Source organism: Simochromis diagramma, unplaced genomic scaffold (assembly GCF_900408965.1).
Source record: "Simochromis diagramma unplaced genomic scaffold, fSimDia1.1 OVJJ01000501.1, whole genome shotgun sequence".
Taxonomy (NCBI): domain Eukaryota; kingdom Metazoa; phylum Chordata; class Actinopteri; order Cichliformes; family Cichlidae; genus Simochromis; species Simochromis diagramma.
The window spans coordinates 3,249,515-3,267,330 of NW_024387320.1; the positions used below are offsets into that span (position 1 = coordinate 3,249,515).

Below are 17,816 nucleotides of genomic sequence, written 5' to 3' on the forward strand. Positions count from 1 at the left end.
ACTCAGTCACCCAATCCACTGCAATTTCTTTTTTCCCACCCTCATCATGATGGTGTGCTGGTTAATTGATTTTATTTATTTATTTATTTATTTATTTATTTTGCCAAGCGTAAGGTGACCTGTTCGATTCCAGCCTGGTTCTCTGTGGGGTTACGCCAGAAAGCGCATCCCCTCTCGTGAGCGATGACCAGTGGAAATCGCCTGATCTTAAAGCCCACATTGCTCTTCTGCTACCATCCTCCTCATCCTGCTTCAGGGATCGGACATGGTGTGGCTCTACAACGTGTAAGTACGGCGCGCACAAATGAGCAAACAAAAGATGATGTTCTGAATATGCGGAAATCTGCGGTGTCTTTGTTGGCGTCGTCGCAGCGGTTCGTGTGACAAAAGCTGCTGAATAATAGGAATAATATAAACAGAAATTTCCATCTCTTACAAGATGGAGATGAGCTTCATCCTAACCCAGAACAAGAGCCGCTAATCATTATCACCGACTATTACTGCAGAGAGACAGTACGCCTTATCTGCTAGAAGTGCTCATGTCAGCGCAGAAAGGTTCAAGGTTCTTTATTTGTCACATGCATAGTTATACAAGTATAACACACAGTGAAATGTAGCCTGACACGCTCCTCGACATGTGCAAAAAAATTGGGGGGGGGGGTGTAGAGAACATTTTTATATATATATATATATATATATATATATATACACACATTGGGTGAATGTGCAGTAGTAGCAGCAAGCAGGTGAATTCTGTACATTAATATGAATAGACATCTGACTATTTTACAGGATAGACCATATAAACATATTTAAAGTTAAAGGAATTGAAATGTACATTGTGCCTTGGTTTAGTGTCTGGAAGAGAGTCCTGTCTCAGTCAATTATGGATGATGTGAAAGGGCGGGTGTGTGTGTTTAGGGCCCGGATGGCTTGGGGATAGAAGCTCCTCTTGAGTCTCTCTGTCCTTGCCCGGAAGATGCGGAACCTTCTACCAGATTGCAGAAGTTGGAACAGTTTGTTGCCAGGATGGGACGGGTCCTTCAGTATCTGCGCTGCTCTAGTCCGGCATCTCCTGGTGTAGGTGTCCTGAAGCGGGGGGAGAGCAATCCTGCAGCAGCGTTCTGTTGTACGGATCACTCTCTGGAGAGCTTTTTGGTCCTTAACACAGCTGTTCCCAAACCACGATGTCATGTTCTGTGTGAGGATGCTCTCCACAGCGCCTGTATAGAAAATCCTGAGGATCTTTGGAGAGACCCTGAACTTCCTCAGTTGTCGTAGGTGATACAGACGCTGCCTAGCCTTTTTGGTCTGGACCTTAATGTGGGCAGCCCATGTCAGGTCTGAGGAGATGTGGACACCAAGATACTTGAAGGACTGCACCCTCTCCACTGGAGCTCCATTGATGATAATGGGCTTGTAGTCTCTGTGCTGACCCCTTCTGAAGTCCACCACCAGCTCCTTGGTCTTGCCGACGTTCAGCTGGAGGTGGTTGTCCTGGCACCACGATGCCAGATTCTTCACTTCATCCATGTAGGCCGCCTCATCGTTGTTGGAGATGGCACCCAACACCACTGTGTCGTCAGCAAACTTCACAATGGTGTTGGAGCCATGGGTGGCCACACAGTCTGAAGTGTAGAGGGAGTAGAGCAGTGGCGAGAGGACACATCCCTGAGGTGCTCCTGTGTTGATGGTGATGCTGTTGGAGAAGCACCTGCCCACCTGTTCAGCAGAAATGTGGGTTGTGTATTTTTTTTTAGGTTAAAAAGAGCAATAACCTTGATGTGGACTAATTCACAGCTATTGTTCTGTCAACAGATTAGCATCCATTTTTTAAAATCTATGTTTATGTTAAAGAATAACAAAAGCAGGCCATTTGGAAAAAGCTCTACTTTAGCCATGTGTACATATTCAGATACGTGCGTAAGACACACACACACACACACACACACACACACACACACACACACACACACACACACACACACACAGATATTGGATGAAAAGTCTTAAAGTTTTGCGTGAAGCTTTTCAATTGGCTGTCAGTTGGCCTCACTTCTGCCATGGCAGCCATATTATTACGCCAAATTCTGATTGCTGCTAACTGGATGTTGAAGTTTCTACTTCGTGGTTTTCTTTGTTGTTATTTTTGTGGTCTTGTATTTTCTATTTTATAATATAATGAGCTTTAGTTTTACTGTAGTATTTTGGTTGTGTTTCTAGTTTTGATAGACTCTAAAGGTCTCTTTTATAAGGGCTTCCTTTCTAGAGTTGCTGGTTTCTTGATACACTTTGTCGGTTTGATTTCCTGGTTTAATTTCACCCTCTTACAATGCTGTGATTGCAGTCATTCCCGAACCCCCTGTGAATAGTACTCATGACCATTGATCAGTGGTTGTTGATCAATGGTCATGGGAATTTGCATATTAATGATAAAGGAACTGACCTCCCAGCCCATTATTCCTTCAGTGTTGCTAGTTTCAGTCATTGTGCAAATGTACTGTTTATAAGATTGGGGAAACCTCCAGTCAGCTGAGACTGAAGAAGTCACTTGGATGAGTGACGAAATGTTTATCCCACTGAAAAATCAAATCAAATCAAATCAAATTCAAATTTTATTTGTCACGTACACAGTCATACACAGTACGATATGTAGTGAAATGCTTGGACAACTGCTCGTGACCTAAAGAAAACAAAAAAGGAAAAGGCTATGAATAAGATAGGAAATAAATATGAAAAATTAAAAAGGGTAAATTTAACTAGGAAGGAATAAAATATAAATTAAGGTTAAAAATGAAATAACTGTACAACACAAATTAGAATGAAGGGTAAATTTAACTGGGAGAATAAGATAAAATATATAAATTAAAGTTGAAAATAAAATAACTGTACAACAAAATACACAATACGCAATATAGAACTATATAAGAATGTATGAAGAAATATAAATAAAGATATACACAATAACAGCAGCTGTACAAGTATTAACTGGAAATGAAGAATATAGTGACCAGTGTTGTGCAATCCACATTATGTCTTGTGCAGTGCAAATATGCTTAAAGTGATTTAAGTGATGAAGTGAAAACAATGTCCAGAATGTCCAGTGTGTGTGTAAGAAATATATGTGTGGGTCAGTACTGTGTGGTGGTGTGATTGAGAGACCGTATCGCCTGCGGGAAGAAGCTCCTCCTCAGTCTCTCTGTGTTGGTCTTCAGGGAGCGGAATCGCTTTCCTGACCTCAACAGAGAGAACAGTCTGTTGTTGGGATGGCTGAGGTCCTTCACGATCTTCCTGGCCTTGGTCCAGCACCGCCTGCTGTAGATTGAGTGCAGGTCAGGGAGCTCGGAGCGGATGGTGCGCTCAGCTGATCGCACAACCCTCTGTAGAGCTCGTCTGTCCTGCATGGTGCTGTTCCCGAACCAGGTTAAGATGTTTCCCGTCAGGATGCTCTCTATGGTGCACGAGTAAAAGTTCCTGAGCACCTTGGAGGGCAGTTAGAAGTCTCTCAAGCGTCTGAGGTGGTAGAGACGCTGACGGGCCTTTTTCACCACGGTGTTGATGTGACAGGACCATGACAGGTCCTGCGTGATGTGAACTCCGAGGTATTTGAAGCTGTCCACTCTCTCCACGGGGCACTCGTTGATGACAGGGGTCTGGTAGTTCCTCTCCTGCTTAGTGCTGAAGTCCACTATCAGCTCCTTTGTCTTACTGACGTTTAGAAGGAGGTTGTTCCTCTGGCACCAGTTCTCCAGATTCCTAATCTCCTTCAGGTAGGCCGTCTCGTTGTTATCAGAGATCAGGCCCACCACGACGGTGTCGTCAGCAAACTTGATGATGGTGGTGGAGCTGGTAGTGGCCACACAGTCATATGTGTACAAAGAGTACAGCAGGGGGCTCAGAACACACCCCTGGGGGGCTCCAGTGCTGAGAGTGGTGGAGGCTGAGACATGTCCGCCCATCCTTACTGCCTGTGGTCTGCCAGTTAGGAAGTTGGAGATCCACTGACACATAGATGAGCTGAGTCCCAGATGCTCCAGCTTGGTGGTGAGTGTGGAGGGAATTATGGTGTTAAATGCAGAGCTGTAGTCTATGAAGAGCATTTTAACATAATTCCCCCTTCTAGTGTCCAAGTGAGTGAGTGATGTGTGGAGGAGATGAGAGATGGCATCGTCTGTGGAACGATTTGGACGGTAAGCGAACTGTAGTGGGTCCAGTGTGTCTGGTAGTGAAGAAATGATGAAGTCTCTGACCAGGCGTTCAAAGCACTTCATCACTACTGAGGTGAGGGCTACAGGGCGGTAGTCATTGAGAGAAGCAGGGTGGGGTTTCTTCGGGACAGGAACAATGATGGACTCTTTGAAGCATGTGGGGATCACCGACTGAGATAAAGAGATGTTGAATATCTCAGTGAACACAGGAGCTAGCTGGTATGCGCAGTCTCTGAGGATACGACCTGGGATGCCGTCTGGTCCTGCTGCTTTCCTGGTGTTCACTCTCTTGAAGGCTCTCCTTACTTCATGCTCGGAGATGACGAGCACGTTTCCGGTGCTGGCAGTATCTTCCTGTCTGCAGCCGTTAGCACTAGCATTGTTGGAGTCCTTAGCTGCAGCCTCGAAGCGAGCATAGAAAGTGTTCAGCTCGTCTGCCAGAGTCACGGCCACGTTCGTCATACCGGTTGTTGGTGCTTTATAGTCCGTTATTGTCCTTAGTCCCCGTCACAGGCTCCTAGAGTCACTCTGTTGGAGTTGTGACTCTAGTTTCCTCCCGTAGCGCTGCTTCGCCTCTTTCACCGCCCTCCGCACGTTATATGACGCGGCTTTGTACGGGTCCATGTCCCCCGTCGTGAGTCCCGTGTTGTAGGCAGCGGTGCGGGATCTCAGAGCGTCGCGGATGGTTTTATCCACCCATGGCTTCTGGTTGGGAAACGTTGTGATAGTCTTTGTCTCCACGGTATCATCCGCTAGTTTCCCGATGAATCCCACAACCGCTTCCGTAAACACGTTGAAAAAAGCTACATTCGGATGGTTAGGGTTAGGGGGGTTAGGGGTTAGGGTTACAAAAAGCTACATTCAGATGAACAGAATCAACTTTGAGGGATTTACTTACCTGGATGATTGAGCATGCATTAAGCATGTGTCCCAAATTCTAAATATTGAGTATAAGAACAAACCAACACTGGCCCAGAAGAGTGCAGTCAAACATTGATTTTATTGAACACACACGTGGGAAGATGTACACTGCAACACATCAGCATAGATCTTCACCCAAAAATACACTTCAGACTGCTTTTAATTCATCAGGGTTCTGCCCCTTCATGCGTTAACAAGAATATGACATGCATCAGTTACAGTAAATGGTCAATTAAAAAGCTAAAAACAGACAGAGAAGTTGTCTGTGAAGGTTCTCAGTCATCCAGGTCATCGTAGTCAAAGGAGCTTGCAAAGAAAAGCGTCTGGACTTCTTTAAGTTACTTGAAGACGTTTCACCTTTCATCCGAGAAGCTTCTTCAGTTCTAAGGTCAAATGGTGGAGAGTCCCAGATATAAACCTAGTGGGAGTTTCCCCCCACAGAGGGACAAAAGGACCCCCTGATGATCCTCTAATCGCCTGAGCCAAGGTGTGAAACTGGGTGTGGGTCCCTGTGATGTAGCATAACTTAAGCAGCAAGGAAGGTGATAAGTAAATAGCATTAGCAGACGATCGAAGTTCTTTTTAAGCATATTTTATTGCTGGCATCTCCCTTTTACCATAAAACAATCAATCAGGTATGCAAAAATCCCACTGGTTGTTCAGTGATGACGCGACGAATCCTACTTCCGGGTCTAAAGTAGTCTGCGTTTAATGTTATGTATTTTCTTCTATTTGATCTCAAAAAGCTCCTAAAACAGTCAGTGATCCCTGTTGACCTCCCTCGGCTTTTATTACCACTAATCATTTATTTAAGCTCAGTTTTTAAAACCTTATGATGTAACTACAGCCCAGCCCATGCAGCAGTATATAAATGACTAACCTCGTATTGTGGATGGATTATCTCAGTTGTTCTCCTGGCTGAAGTTTGGTCCTTTTACAGCATCCTGCCATGCGATTACATTTGTTCCTGACTACCGAGAACACTCACGTTAACTTTTATTGAGTGGAAAAAAAGTTAGCTTGTTTATATTATGCTAACATAGCTGTGTCGCTAGCGGTCACGTAGCACATCATTATATACCAGCTAGCCCAACTTCAGTAACCTTACAAACGTCACTGCTGTTTAGTTTTCTGTCTTCATTTATGCTGGAAGTGATAGCAGAGCTGTACGTTTGAATTTGTTTCCAAAACCCCGCAGTCAGGATATGCTATATTGTATTTAGATAGAAGCTAGCGAGCTAACTTCCTGCTAACTTCTAACTCCGTTAAATGTCATAAATTCCGTTTTCATGGATGCCTGGATGTTAAACTCAATTGTTACACCTGGTAGAGCAGAACGCTGATCATTTTATTAAAGATGAAAGACTTTAGACAGTTTTTCAACTCTCAGTAATGCCATAGTGATCGTTTGATATATGGACCTGCAGCGGATTTTAGACCCAGACACGGCTAGTGACGTCAGACTGAACAATCGGATACAAGACTTTGCCCACACCTGACTTCGTTAGTCCCTACCATCGAAACAAATAGGTCAAACCAAATAATACAATTCTAAACAAAGAACAGGAATAAAGTCATGCATGAAACTGACAAACGCATTTACTCAACTAAATAGTTTGTAAAGTAAAACACTGCATACAATATAACTCAAAAGGCTACTTTAAAGAAAACAAACAATACTATACAAAATGAAAAACCCTCCATTTGGTTACACCCAGTGATGCAATCATTGACCTCATGACCTTATATAAACAGGAAGTAGTGGGCGGCCCTTCCCATACACCTGTCTCACATATAGGACCTGAATGCACAACATGGACACCATGGTAAGTATAACCAAAGCAACATAAAGAAACATAATTTACCAGACATGTGCCTGTAAACAGAAGAAAATCAAATCAAATCAAATCAAATCACTTTTATTGTCACATCACATGTGCAGGTACATTGGTACAGCACATGTGAGTGAAATTCTTGTGTGCGAGCTTCACAAGCAACAGAGTTGTGCAAAATACAATTCAGATGATCTGATGGTTAGTAGTGTTTGCTTTAAAACACATGCATGGATGTAAAGGATGTAACTACTGCTACCACAAACAAAACCCGGGATATTGTGTGTTAAGAGAAGTTACACCAGCAATGTCTAAATTAAAGCATTATGGCTGACTGTAAAATAACAGAACACAAAATAACAATATATGCAAGTGACAAATGGCAAATTAATTCCGTTCTAGCCACTTTGTCACAGTCCCAATCAGCCAGAGTTTCGGGTGAGTTCATTGTGAAACCTGGCCCCACCTTATCATGCGAATTCCTGAGATCAGATAGCCCAGGATGTGAGTGGGCGTTAACGCGTCTGGGAAGGGATCTCAAAACTGGATTATAGACAGAGAAGTTCCTTTTTCTATCACATTCTTCCATACATGGCAATTTGTTTCACCCTCCAGATGGTTCCTGTGGGCTTGCACTCTTCTTGACTCTTCTTCTGTCACCTGTTACTAGGCAAACTCAAATGCAGTTAGAAGCTAAATGAATTCCAGGCCTATCTTTAAATCATTTGTGTTTGTGAGCATGTATGCCTTTTTAACCTTCTGTTGCTCCAAGTCACTTACACCATGGATCGTCGCGACATCGCGCCAAACTTAGCTTAAAACCCTTAAATAGACTGAGCATCAACTCTTCATGAGCACATCTGCAATGTGTGTATAAAATGGTTATAGCTGCACCTGTAATAGAAGTTTTAATGTAATGCCAGTAGCTTTCATGAACGTTTTAATGCAATGATAATGATGAAAGCTATATGTAGCAGTAAAATATTTTTCTTTATTCCCACACATGCATCCTGGTTTGACTTTGTTACAGTGTTACAGTGTTGCATCTTTCGCCATCTTACAATGCTGTGATTGCAGCCATTCCCCATTGGTCAGTGGTCTTTGATCAGTGGGTTTTGGTCAGTGGTTGATCAATGGTCATGAGAATTTGCATAATTATGAAAAGGGTTACAAAACCACTTCTAAGGCTTTGGGACTCGGGGAAACCACAGTGAAAAACTATAGCATTTCATAAAAAGAACATCATACCAGCAGTCAGTGTTAGGAAGGTTACTTTTAAAATGTATTCCACTACAGATTACAGAATACATGCCCCAAAATGTATTTTGTAATGTACTCTCATTGAGTAACGTATTCTGAATACTTTGGATTACTTAACATATTATCAAACTTTTTGCAACTACATGAATGTGTTTTTGCTCTGTGATTTATTACTATTACTGAAGGTTACTCGCCAATACCAACTAGATAAATAACAGTAGGATGGACATTAGGTAAGGCTGCACTTTTTGCAGCGATCTTGTAAAGAAAACTGTTCCGCGGCTCCGAACTGTGGTAAAGGGACCCCTGGCTAATACGTAATTCGTGTCGGAGTCGTAAAATAGCTTTACTTTTTGTGTGGGTCAGCTTTGCTAGCGAGAGACAGGGAGAGGCGTTGAAAGGCTGCTTCAACAGAAGAACTTATTGTTTCGGAGTAAAACACGAACACAGTGTACAGTCGAGTCTTATTAATAGCTCACTTACAACTGGGCTGCATAAGGCCACATTCTTTAGGGCTATGCCTGTAACGCTCTGCCTATTGCCGTCATATTAAATAATCTTTTGAACAACATTTTTTAAAAATATTTCTTCACGTCATCATGCGAGCCGCGAGCAGAGGTGACATGGGCCGCGAGATTGAGACAAAGAGCCTCGTGATGCGTGTTTTGTTTGGGTTTCCACCGGCGTGGAGTTACCAAAAATAGAGTGGGCATAGCCTAACAGATGAAACAGGAAAAGAACGCTGTGTAATCCCTTTATTTTAACAAAGTAACCGTATTCTGAATACCACCTCTTTAAACGGTAACTGTAACGGAATACAGTTACTCATATTTTGAAATACGTAACGCCGGTACATGTATTCCGTTACTCCCCAACACTGCCAGCAGTCAAACATGCTAATGCTAGTTGTGTGATGGTCTGGGGTTGCTTTGTTTCTTCTGGATCTGGATGACATGCCTTCACAGATTTAATTTTGCTCTCTACCAGAACATCCTGAAAGTGAATGTCGAGCCTTCAGTTCAACCCTAAAACTAAAGTTTAACAAGAGTGGACCAAAATTCCTCCACAGTGAAAGACTCACTGCCAGTTATTACAATATTACATAGGGCCAGGTAGGTTTGAATAGCTTTTGTCCCTTAATACTTTTGTGCATTTTGCATTTATTCGAGGTATCTTTGTCCATCCATGCATCCTTTCTCTTCAGCTTATCCTTATCAGGGTCAAGGAGGACTGGAGGATATCCCAGATGTCATAGGGCAGGACACATCCTGTGCACCAGTCAGTCGCAGGACTGATATTTTTGTCTAATATTACTTTTTTTTCTGATCTAAAACATGTAAGTGTGACAAATATGCCACAAAAAAAGAAATCAGGAAGGGGACAAATGCTTTTTTCATGCTGTTTTGAAAAAGGAATTCTTATATTTTTATTTACTTCTGTATGACACACAGAGAAGATGGTTAACTGCATAATGAAGAACAGAACATCTGTCACACACACACACATATATATAAAATGTCCTTCTCGTTGACAGCAGGTTGGAATGACATTATGTCGTCCTGGTGACAGCAGAGTGTGATCATGGGATTTAGAAGAGGGTCACCATGTGCCATAATCTGTCCAAATATACCCCGATTTTCCTCTTCCTCACACTGTCTGGCATCATCTTCCTGCTGCGGAACATCCACACAGTAGAGGTGAGGAGAGAAGTGAAACTACCCGTGAGCTTTAACTCATGCTTTTTCTTTTCATTTTTGACAGTTATGAAAAGTCTCAAAAGATTTTTGATTTATTCACATAGCAGGCAAATTTTTCATTATTTTTATATTATTGCAGAAATCAGTCGGGAACTCCTAAAACGGAGTATATGGACAAAAATAGTGGATCGGGTATGCATTAAGGAGCTGCCATAATACCATAATGGTTGTGGGGCACAATTTTTGTGCTTGAGTCTGCAGTGCTCTGGTGACTTTTATCTGGGTCAGCACGCTTTGACCCTGCTTTGCAACTCTGTGGCCTGTCACTTTTTGTTTCTGTGATCTTTTTTGAACCACAAGGGACCTTCCTGAGTTACTGAAGGAAACAGAGCTGCACTCTTAAAAGTTTGCATATAATCCCTTATAAGAAGCATTCAGGTCACCCTGAATGATCTGTTATCAGCTAAGTTTAGCAAGCTGCATACATAAACCACAGCTGGATTGCACAGACACACATTCCTGCTAATTTGTGCCAAGAGTAATAAAATACCGGAAATTCACACACTTCTCATTGGAATTCGTGGACAAGCTGCAACATACAGCAGGCCTTGTCTTTTGCCAGAAGGGGGAACCAGTAGTACAAACTCAGCTGAGCAGTCAAATGTGTGGACTTTAATTAGTAGGGGTCAAATCTTTAAGCTTTAACAAAATCCATATGTGTGAACATAAAAAACAAACAAACAAACAAAACACATCAATGCAATTGCAACTTTCACTTGTTGGTCATTTTGCTCTGGGGGTCTGTGGGGATAGAGAAACTTAGATTTTTGGCACTAATGGCTTAATTTTTCATGTTGCTGCTTGGTTCATGGATTAAGAGGATTGAAGCATGGTTATTAGAAGTTGGCAAGTCAATTTAATGGCAGCAAAAGTTAAGATATTTTGTATTTTAGTCCTTTGTAAGGGTCGTAAAGAGCTCCAATCATACCCGATCTTACGTTTCCCAAAATGTAATATTGAGTATGTGGAAATTATTTGCCTATGAGCAACCTTCAGCTCTGTTATTCTCAGTCCTGTCCGCATCAAACTGTTTTCACAGGCTGAGTAGGACTTCTTCTAACCAGTGATCTTTATCTTTGCATCTGTGCAGTTCCTCTTGAATTATTCCTGCAATATTCTACAACCCATAGTGTGGTATCCTCTAAAATTCATTCAGTTACCCTTCTTCTTTTCAGAACTGGAACTGCCAAGCGATTTCATCTTTCTACCAACTGCAGAGCAGGATCCATTCATCCCTCAGTGTGTCTCCTTTCTATCACAACCACACCTACTGTACCCATGTGGGCCAGAAACCCTCCCCTGAGGATGAACTTGAGGAGCGGTACCTGTTGGAACTCATCAGCTGGCCCAGCCCTCCGCCTCACTCTGGACCAACCGCCCTGAGGCAGACGAGCGACCCTGTCCACAGCCTGTTCGCAATACTTCCCACTAAAGAAGGAAGGGAGTGGCACGTGGGCGATCAGCTAGAGGCCCTCATCCAGATGCACGACTTCCAGGGTCGTCCTAAACGCTACGGCGGGGATTTCCTTCTGGCCAGGCTGCACTCTCCGGAGCTTGGAGCGGCCGTGGTTGGGCAGGTGGTTGACCACAAGAATGGATTTTATTCTGCTCTGTTCCCACTCCTGTGGGTGGGCTCTGCACAGGTTGAAGTCATGTTGGTGCACTCCAGCGAGGCCGTCGCTGTGCTGCGACGACTCAGGGAGGAACGGGCCGATCGGGTGTTTTTTAAGAGCGTGTTCCGTTTAGGCCTTTTGTCAGAAACTACTGTGTGCAACCTGTGCTTGCCTACCAACCATCAGCCTCTTTGCAACTACACAGACCTTCACACAGGCGAGCCCTGGTACTGCTACAAGCCCAAGGTGCTCAGCTGTGACACCAGAATCAACCATGCCAAGGGAGGCTACTTGAAAAACCTCATCACCAACAAGGAAGCGCTGTTATTCAAAAGGTTTGTATGCTTTGTAGGATTTGGATGCTGATTTACTGTATCTACTGTTAAAGGATAAGTGTGGTGAGATTTCCTATTTTTCTTAATTCATAAAAAACCCACAAACAATGAGTGTCTGCAGTCAGAAACCATTAAAATAAAACCATCTGCAGTATAGATTATTTTCTTCCCATCCTGCACACATTGTGTGTAAGATGGGCAACACATTAGTGCCAGCTGTTTAAAAATAAGGCCTTAATATTGTGGAAATGCGCACCATTACCTCCCCCCTGGTGACATCATTAGCAGCTAAAATCTTGCAGCAGATTTGTCACTGGTGATCTGATAATAGTTCTCTGGTATATCTATCTATACGAAAATAGCTAAAACAGCACTCAGTTGTTATCTGACTTTTAAAGATGAGTTTATGCCTTAGCAACTCGACCAAGATATTAGTAGGAAATGTGACATTATTTTTTAACATTCATTTTTTTCCATCTGTCCTAGTGGTGTAAATCTCAAAGTTTACATACACGCTTCAGGACCTGATAAAATCAACGTGCTGCCACAGAAAGGTACGGTACTGTGGGAGAGGAACATTTGTAGCACCTGCTGTGATCTAAAAATGAATTTTGTCTTCAGCATTCTTTACTTCCTCTCAGATAAAGTGGAGGAAGAAAACAGCACAGCTAAACCAGAACATATTCAGCTAGAAACATCTGGATATTACTACATGGACTCCTGGAGGCCATTAGATGGATTTACAATGCGTCAGTTCAACAAATCATCAGCAGCTGTACAGTGTTTGAAGAACAAGGTGATCAACATGTACGGAGACTCTACTGTGAGACAGTGGTTCGAGTATCTCATTGGTTTTGTACCAGGTGAGCGGTTTTGTCCTTTTATTTCATTTTATAGACACTTACACTACCCACTGTAACTTTCATTTATTCCATCTCATCCAGAATTAAAGGAGTTCAACCTATACAATCCCAAAAAGGTTGGGCCGCTCATGGCGGTGGACAGCACACATAATATTCTCTTGAAGTACCGCTGCCACGGCCCTCCAATCCGCTTCTCTACCGTCATGTCCAGCGAGTTGCGGTACGTTTCGAATGAGCTTGACGGCCTCTCTGGGGGCCCCAACGTGGTTGTGGTCCTCAGCATCTGGTCCCACTTCAGCACCTTTCCTGTGGACATATACATACGGCGTCTTCGGCACATTCGACAGGCGCTGGTGAGACTTATAGACCGAGCGCCAGGGACGCTAATAGTGATCCGCTCAGCCAATCTTCAAGCCCTGGATCAAGAGGTGAGCCTTTACAACAGCGATTGGTACTCCCAGCAGCTCGATCAGGTGCTCAGGACCATGTTCAAGGGGCTGAACGTTCTGGTGGTGGATGCCTGGCAAATGACTTTAGCTCACCATTTACCTCATGCCCTCCATCCTCCTCCACCTATCGTCAAGCAAATGATAGACATGCTTTTATCTTATATTTGCCCCGAGAGGAAAAAAAGCCAGAAATAGTGATGATAGTGGATATATTGTTAAATGTGATGTGTGAATCCATCCGTCAGTTTCAAACACATTTTTGTTTGGGTTCATAAGAACTCATATATTTTTCTAAAACACAAACTCTTCAAATACTGAAGATTTGCTTTCCTGCTATTTTTTTTTTAAAATTCCTACAAAACATGTTTTACTCTGATTTCCAAAGACTTTGGCACAATGATTGTTAATTCTCATCTTTTGGTATTACCAAAGTTTTGTTCATATGCATTATTTTAATGTACAGAGTGGTTCAAATAATTGTTGAACACATCATCAATTTTCTAAGTAAATGTGTTTCTAAAGGTAATCACCAGATGTTGGTCAACAACCAATCCAGTCCACACATGCAAAGAAATCAAACCGTAGATTTAGATTTGAAATTAAGTTATGTGTAATAATGAGAAATGACAATTGGGGTCATTGGCTTGCTGAAACGTGCACCCTCGTTTCATCTTCATCATCCTGGTAGGTGGCAGCAGTTTTTTATTAGTTCCTCGCCACATTTTCGCATTCATCCTTCCTTCGGTCATATGAAGCGTGCCAGTGCCGTATGCTGAAATAAACCCCCACACCATTATGTACCCACCTCTAAACTCACTGTTGGAATGGTGTTTTAGGGGTGATATGCAGCGCATTTTGACCTCCAAACATGGTGTGTGTATTCTGGAATCTAAAGAGTTCAATTTTGGTCTCACTTGACCAGAGACTATATTCTCATTGTTACACATAACAATTAATGGACATCTGTTGAGAATTTCAAATAGGACCTTTGGAAATATATTTACTTAGGAAACATTAAACACACATACACACATAACATGAAGATCTGCCTAATATTGTGTTTGCTTTTGATACTACAGCCCTAAACCTTTAAGATATGTATTCAGTTAGACACCACCGGAAGGTCTGCTGTGGCATCTTGCACCAGGAAGTTAACAACAGATCCTTTAAGTCTTCTAAGTTGTGAGGTGGGGCTTCCACCGATCAGACATGTTTGTACAGCACATTTCCTTCCCACAGATGTTTGATTGGGTTGAGATCTGGCGAACTTTGAGTGTCAAGTCAACACCTCAAACCGTTCCTGAACAGTATTTGCTCTCTGGCAGGGTACATTATCCTGCTGAAAGAGGCCACGGCCATCAGTGAATACAGTTTCGATGAGAGGGTGTACATGTTCTGCAACAATGGTTAGGTAGGTGGTATTTGTCAAAGTAACATCCACATGGATGACAGGATCCTTGGTTTCCAAGTTGTACATTGCCCAAAGCATCACACTGCCCCCACCAGCTTGCCTTCTTCCCATAATGCATCTTGGTGCCAGGTGTTCCCCAGGTAAACGACGCACATAAGGAAAACCTGCTCCGTGGTCCAGTTCTGATGCTCACATGCTCATTGTTGTTGCTTTCAGTGGTGATCAGGGGTCAGCATGGACCGCCTGGCTGTTCTGTGGCTGTGCAGCCTCATACGCAACAAACTGTGATGCATTGTGTATTCTGACTTTTTAATTAGAAGCACTATTAACCTTTTCAGTAACCTGAGCTACAGCAGTTTCTCTATTGGATTGGACCAAACAGGCCCGCCTTCGCTTCCCACATCCATCGGTGGGTGACCCTGTCACTGGTTCACCATTGTTCCTTCTGTGGACCACTTTTAAGAGGTACTGGCTACTGCCGACCAGGAACATCACACAAGAGCTGCAGTTTTGGAGATGCTCTGACCCAGTCAGCTAGCCATCACAACTTGGCGCTCATCAAACTAATCAGTCTTTACAATTGCCCCTTTTCCCTCCTTCTAACACGTCAACTTTGAGGACAAAATGTTCACCTGCTTCCTAACATATATTCCACCCACTAACAGACGATGATGAGATAATTAGTGCTGTTTACTTCACCTGTCATCGGTCATACTCTTATGCCAGATCTTATGTGTGTATGTATAAGATCATGTACGCTCATCATGTGTACTTGTCAAAATCTAGGGACCTAGAAGGGGAACCGTTTATTAGGCTCATATTTAAAATCCAAAGCACAGTGCAGTAACTTAAAGGCTCCAAAATAAGAGAACAGAAAACCATATTCAGGTCTATATGCCATATATGTCTGAATACAAAGAAACTGATTAGCCCTTTATATGCAAACTCTGGTTTCCTTTTCTTCCTTGTCTGGGTGTCTGTTAACCTACACTCCTGCTTTCCTGCCATTGTGTTGTGCTTCTGTTTTGGATTTTGCCATTTCACCAAATACAAAACTGGTTTTTAGTTTATTCTTGTATCTGTGAGTCCTGCATTTGGGTCTTCTTCCTGCTACCAGCAACAAGTACAAAAACAATTCAATAAGATCTAAATGCCTTGACGCATATATGGATACTTAATTAAAAAAATAGCACAAAACAGGAAGCAGGAAGGTGTAATACTGAATATGTTTGAGATGTTATGACTGACAGGTTTGTTCACCTATCACATGGATATGATAATTCTGGGCTTTTAATGATTTGTTTCACAAGTTTAATTTCAATTTCTTTATTCCACACAGGCTCAAAACACTTAGCAGCTTGAGAATCCAGAATCCAGAGTTTATTGTTAGTAAGCTTTTATCTTTTCTAAAGCTGGTTTTAATGCATGTTTTTGGAATCATTGTCCTGCTGAAACAGCCAGTTTTATCAGATTTTTAAGAATTTGGAGGCGGTGCTCATTCATTCATTCATTCATTTATATATATATATAATTTTTTTTTTTTTTTTTTTTTTTTAAATGTGTGTTTTACAAACCACCACATCTACCCCATGAACAAGTGTGGTTTTAGTCCTTCTGAGCACAGGAAATAATCAGGAAATTATGCATTTAGTTTGAAAGACTTTCAGAGAGCCCAGAGAACCAGTGCTCAAACCACTTTAAAAATGACAATGAAGTCTGGCTGCTTGCAAGAAAAATATAAAGAAAAGAAGGTTTGCACAAGACTTTTGCACAGTGCTGTATACGGTTGTAAGCTATGTAATCTGTTTGGGGGGAAAAAAGAAAAAAAAAAGAGTCCAGGATGCACTCATATCTTATTGATACTTTTATTTAAAAAGCTTCATGTTCCCTTTGAAAACTTCAAGCATATCTCTCAGTGCTAAAGCGTGCACAGCATCACGTCCTCTAGGAGTAAAATATGATACAGCTGACAACTTTGGCAAAAACACATTAGGCAGAGCTCTTTACAAAACAAACAAAGGGAAGCACAGCACTGAACAAAAACGAGGATAACTCAATTTATCGATGCTTCCTCCAAACACATAAAAAAGAAAGAGTATGTGAGTAGTGCCTGCTGTCAGAAATCACTCGTTTTATAAAGAAACAGGTTGATAATGGAGTGTTTTATGCCCTGCGCGCAGGCTAACATATGTGCACACAGGGACGGAGTGGAAAATCTGGGACGAGCCAGATGTGTCTCTTATAACAGTTTGAACTTGGAATATGAAAACATGGACATCCTGAGTTCACACAGTAAGAGGCACAGAGAGTCTTCAAAATAAGTCCTCTGTTCCTTCATGTCAAGACAAGAAAAACATGTTGTGATACACTGTGAAATCAGATTGCTTGGTTTATGCTGTGAGAATGATATCTGATATGCTTTTGTGCGTATTTAAAATGTTTTTTTATGGAAAACTAAAAGTAGAGCGCTAAAAGAGGATAAAATGACTTGAAATAACAACACTCAGAAAACTGAGATAATCTTCTTATGTAGTATTTGGTTGGCTTTACTCGGGGCAGCTGTTTAGTCACATAAATAAAAGAAAAGAGAGACAAAAAAACGAAAAGGCAAAATTTCAGAATAGAGGCAATTTTTACGTGCCGCTACGGCAGCGTGTTTAGTTTAGAGAGAGAACGAGACGCCGATGACCCCAATCACACGTCCTGGACCTTCATGGCCTCCTCTGGCCAGTCGTATGTGTCCAGAGTGAAGGAGTCGTAATCAGAACTGTAGGTCTGAGACAGCACAAACGCCTCCTTGTCCTTAGGCTCCGGGTACACTGAAGCAATGTTGTTTCTGTATGCGTAGTTGACGATCTGGGAAAGGAAGAAACAAAAGGAAAAATGGGGATTTTGGACACTTACAAGGGGCAACTACACCTGACGGGGTAGAGCAGGTTATCCGCCTATTCCTCCCTAAGACACTGAGCCTGAAACTTCGAGGCTGAACCGTTTCTCTTTTACTGTACCTGAGCGATTGATTCTGGGTAAAAAAAAAAAACCACTAGGTCAGAGAAATGAAGATTAACATATATTTAAATTCCATGAATTTGATTACTGTTCAAATGTAAATATCACAATATACATTTTATGGCAAATCTCAACTTAGGAATTTAAAACTTTAGTTA

At 42.2% G+C, this 17,816-nt stretch overlaps 2 protein-coding genes across 7 annotated transcripts in view; one reads left to right on the top strand and one right to left on the bottom strand.

Annotated features, from left to right (window-relative positions):
* On the top strand, window positions 1-16,738 carry nxpe3 (neurexophilin and PC-esterase domain family, member 3). Of its 6 annotated transcripts, none has more exons than XM_040005362.1 (6): window positions 178-285; window positions 9,759-9,918; window positions 11,154-11,926; window positions 12,413-12,480; window positions 12,568-12,789; window positions 12,871-16,738. In XM_040005362.1, exons 2-6 carry the CDS (start codon window positions 9,826-9,828, stop codon window positions 13,431-13,433), a joined length of 1,719 nt encoding a protein of 572 aa, XP_039861296.1. In that variant the 5' UTR covers window positions 178-285; window positions 9,759-9,825; the 3' UTR covers window positions 13,434-16,738. The 6 variants fall into 6 exon arrangements, with proteins under 6 accessions (XP_039861291.1, XP_039861296.1, XP_039861292.1 ...); XM_040005358.1 differs by having other exon boundaries at window positions 182-285; window positions 9,756-9,918; XM_040005361.1 differs by lacking the exon at window positions 178-285 and adding an exon at window positions 1,676-2,142 and having other exon boundaries at window positions 9,756-9,918.
* me3 (malic enzyme 3, NADP(+)-dependent, mitochondrial) overlaps window positions 16,501-17,816 on the bottom strand; it is a 12,866-nt gene continuing 11,550 nt past the window's right edge. The window contains exon 15 of the mRNA XM_040005356.1: window positions 16,501-17,505. Within this exon, the coding sequence (XP_039861290.1) occupies window positions 17,344-17,505 (162 nt within the window). The 3' untranslated portion in view covers window positions 16,501-17,343. The remainder of the gene's footprint in view (window positions 17,506-17,816) is intronic.

Excerpts from the sequence above, each read along its gene's own strand:
- nxpe3 (XM_040005357.1), top strand. The coding sequence starts at position 184 with ATGACCAGTGGAAATCGCCTGATCTTAAAGCCCACATTGCTCTTCTGC. Across the intron at positions 286-11,153 it reads ATGGTGTGGCTCTACAACGT|AACTGGAACTGCCAAGCGAT; the intron begins GTAAGTACGGCG and ends TCTTCTTTTCAG. Across the intron at positions 12,790-12,870 it reads TCTCATTGGTTTTGTACCAG|AATTAAAGGAGTTCAACCTA; the intron begins GTGAGCGGTTTT and ends CATCTCATCCAG.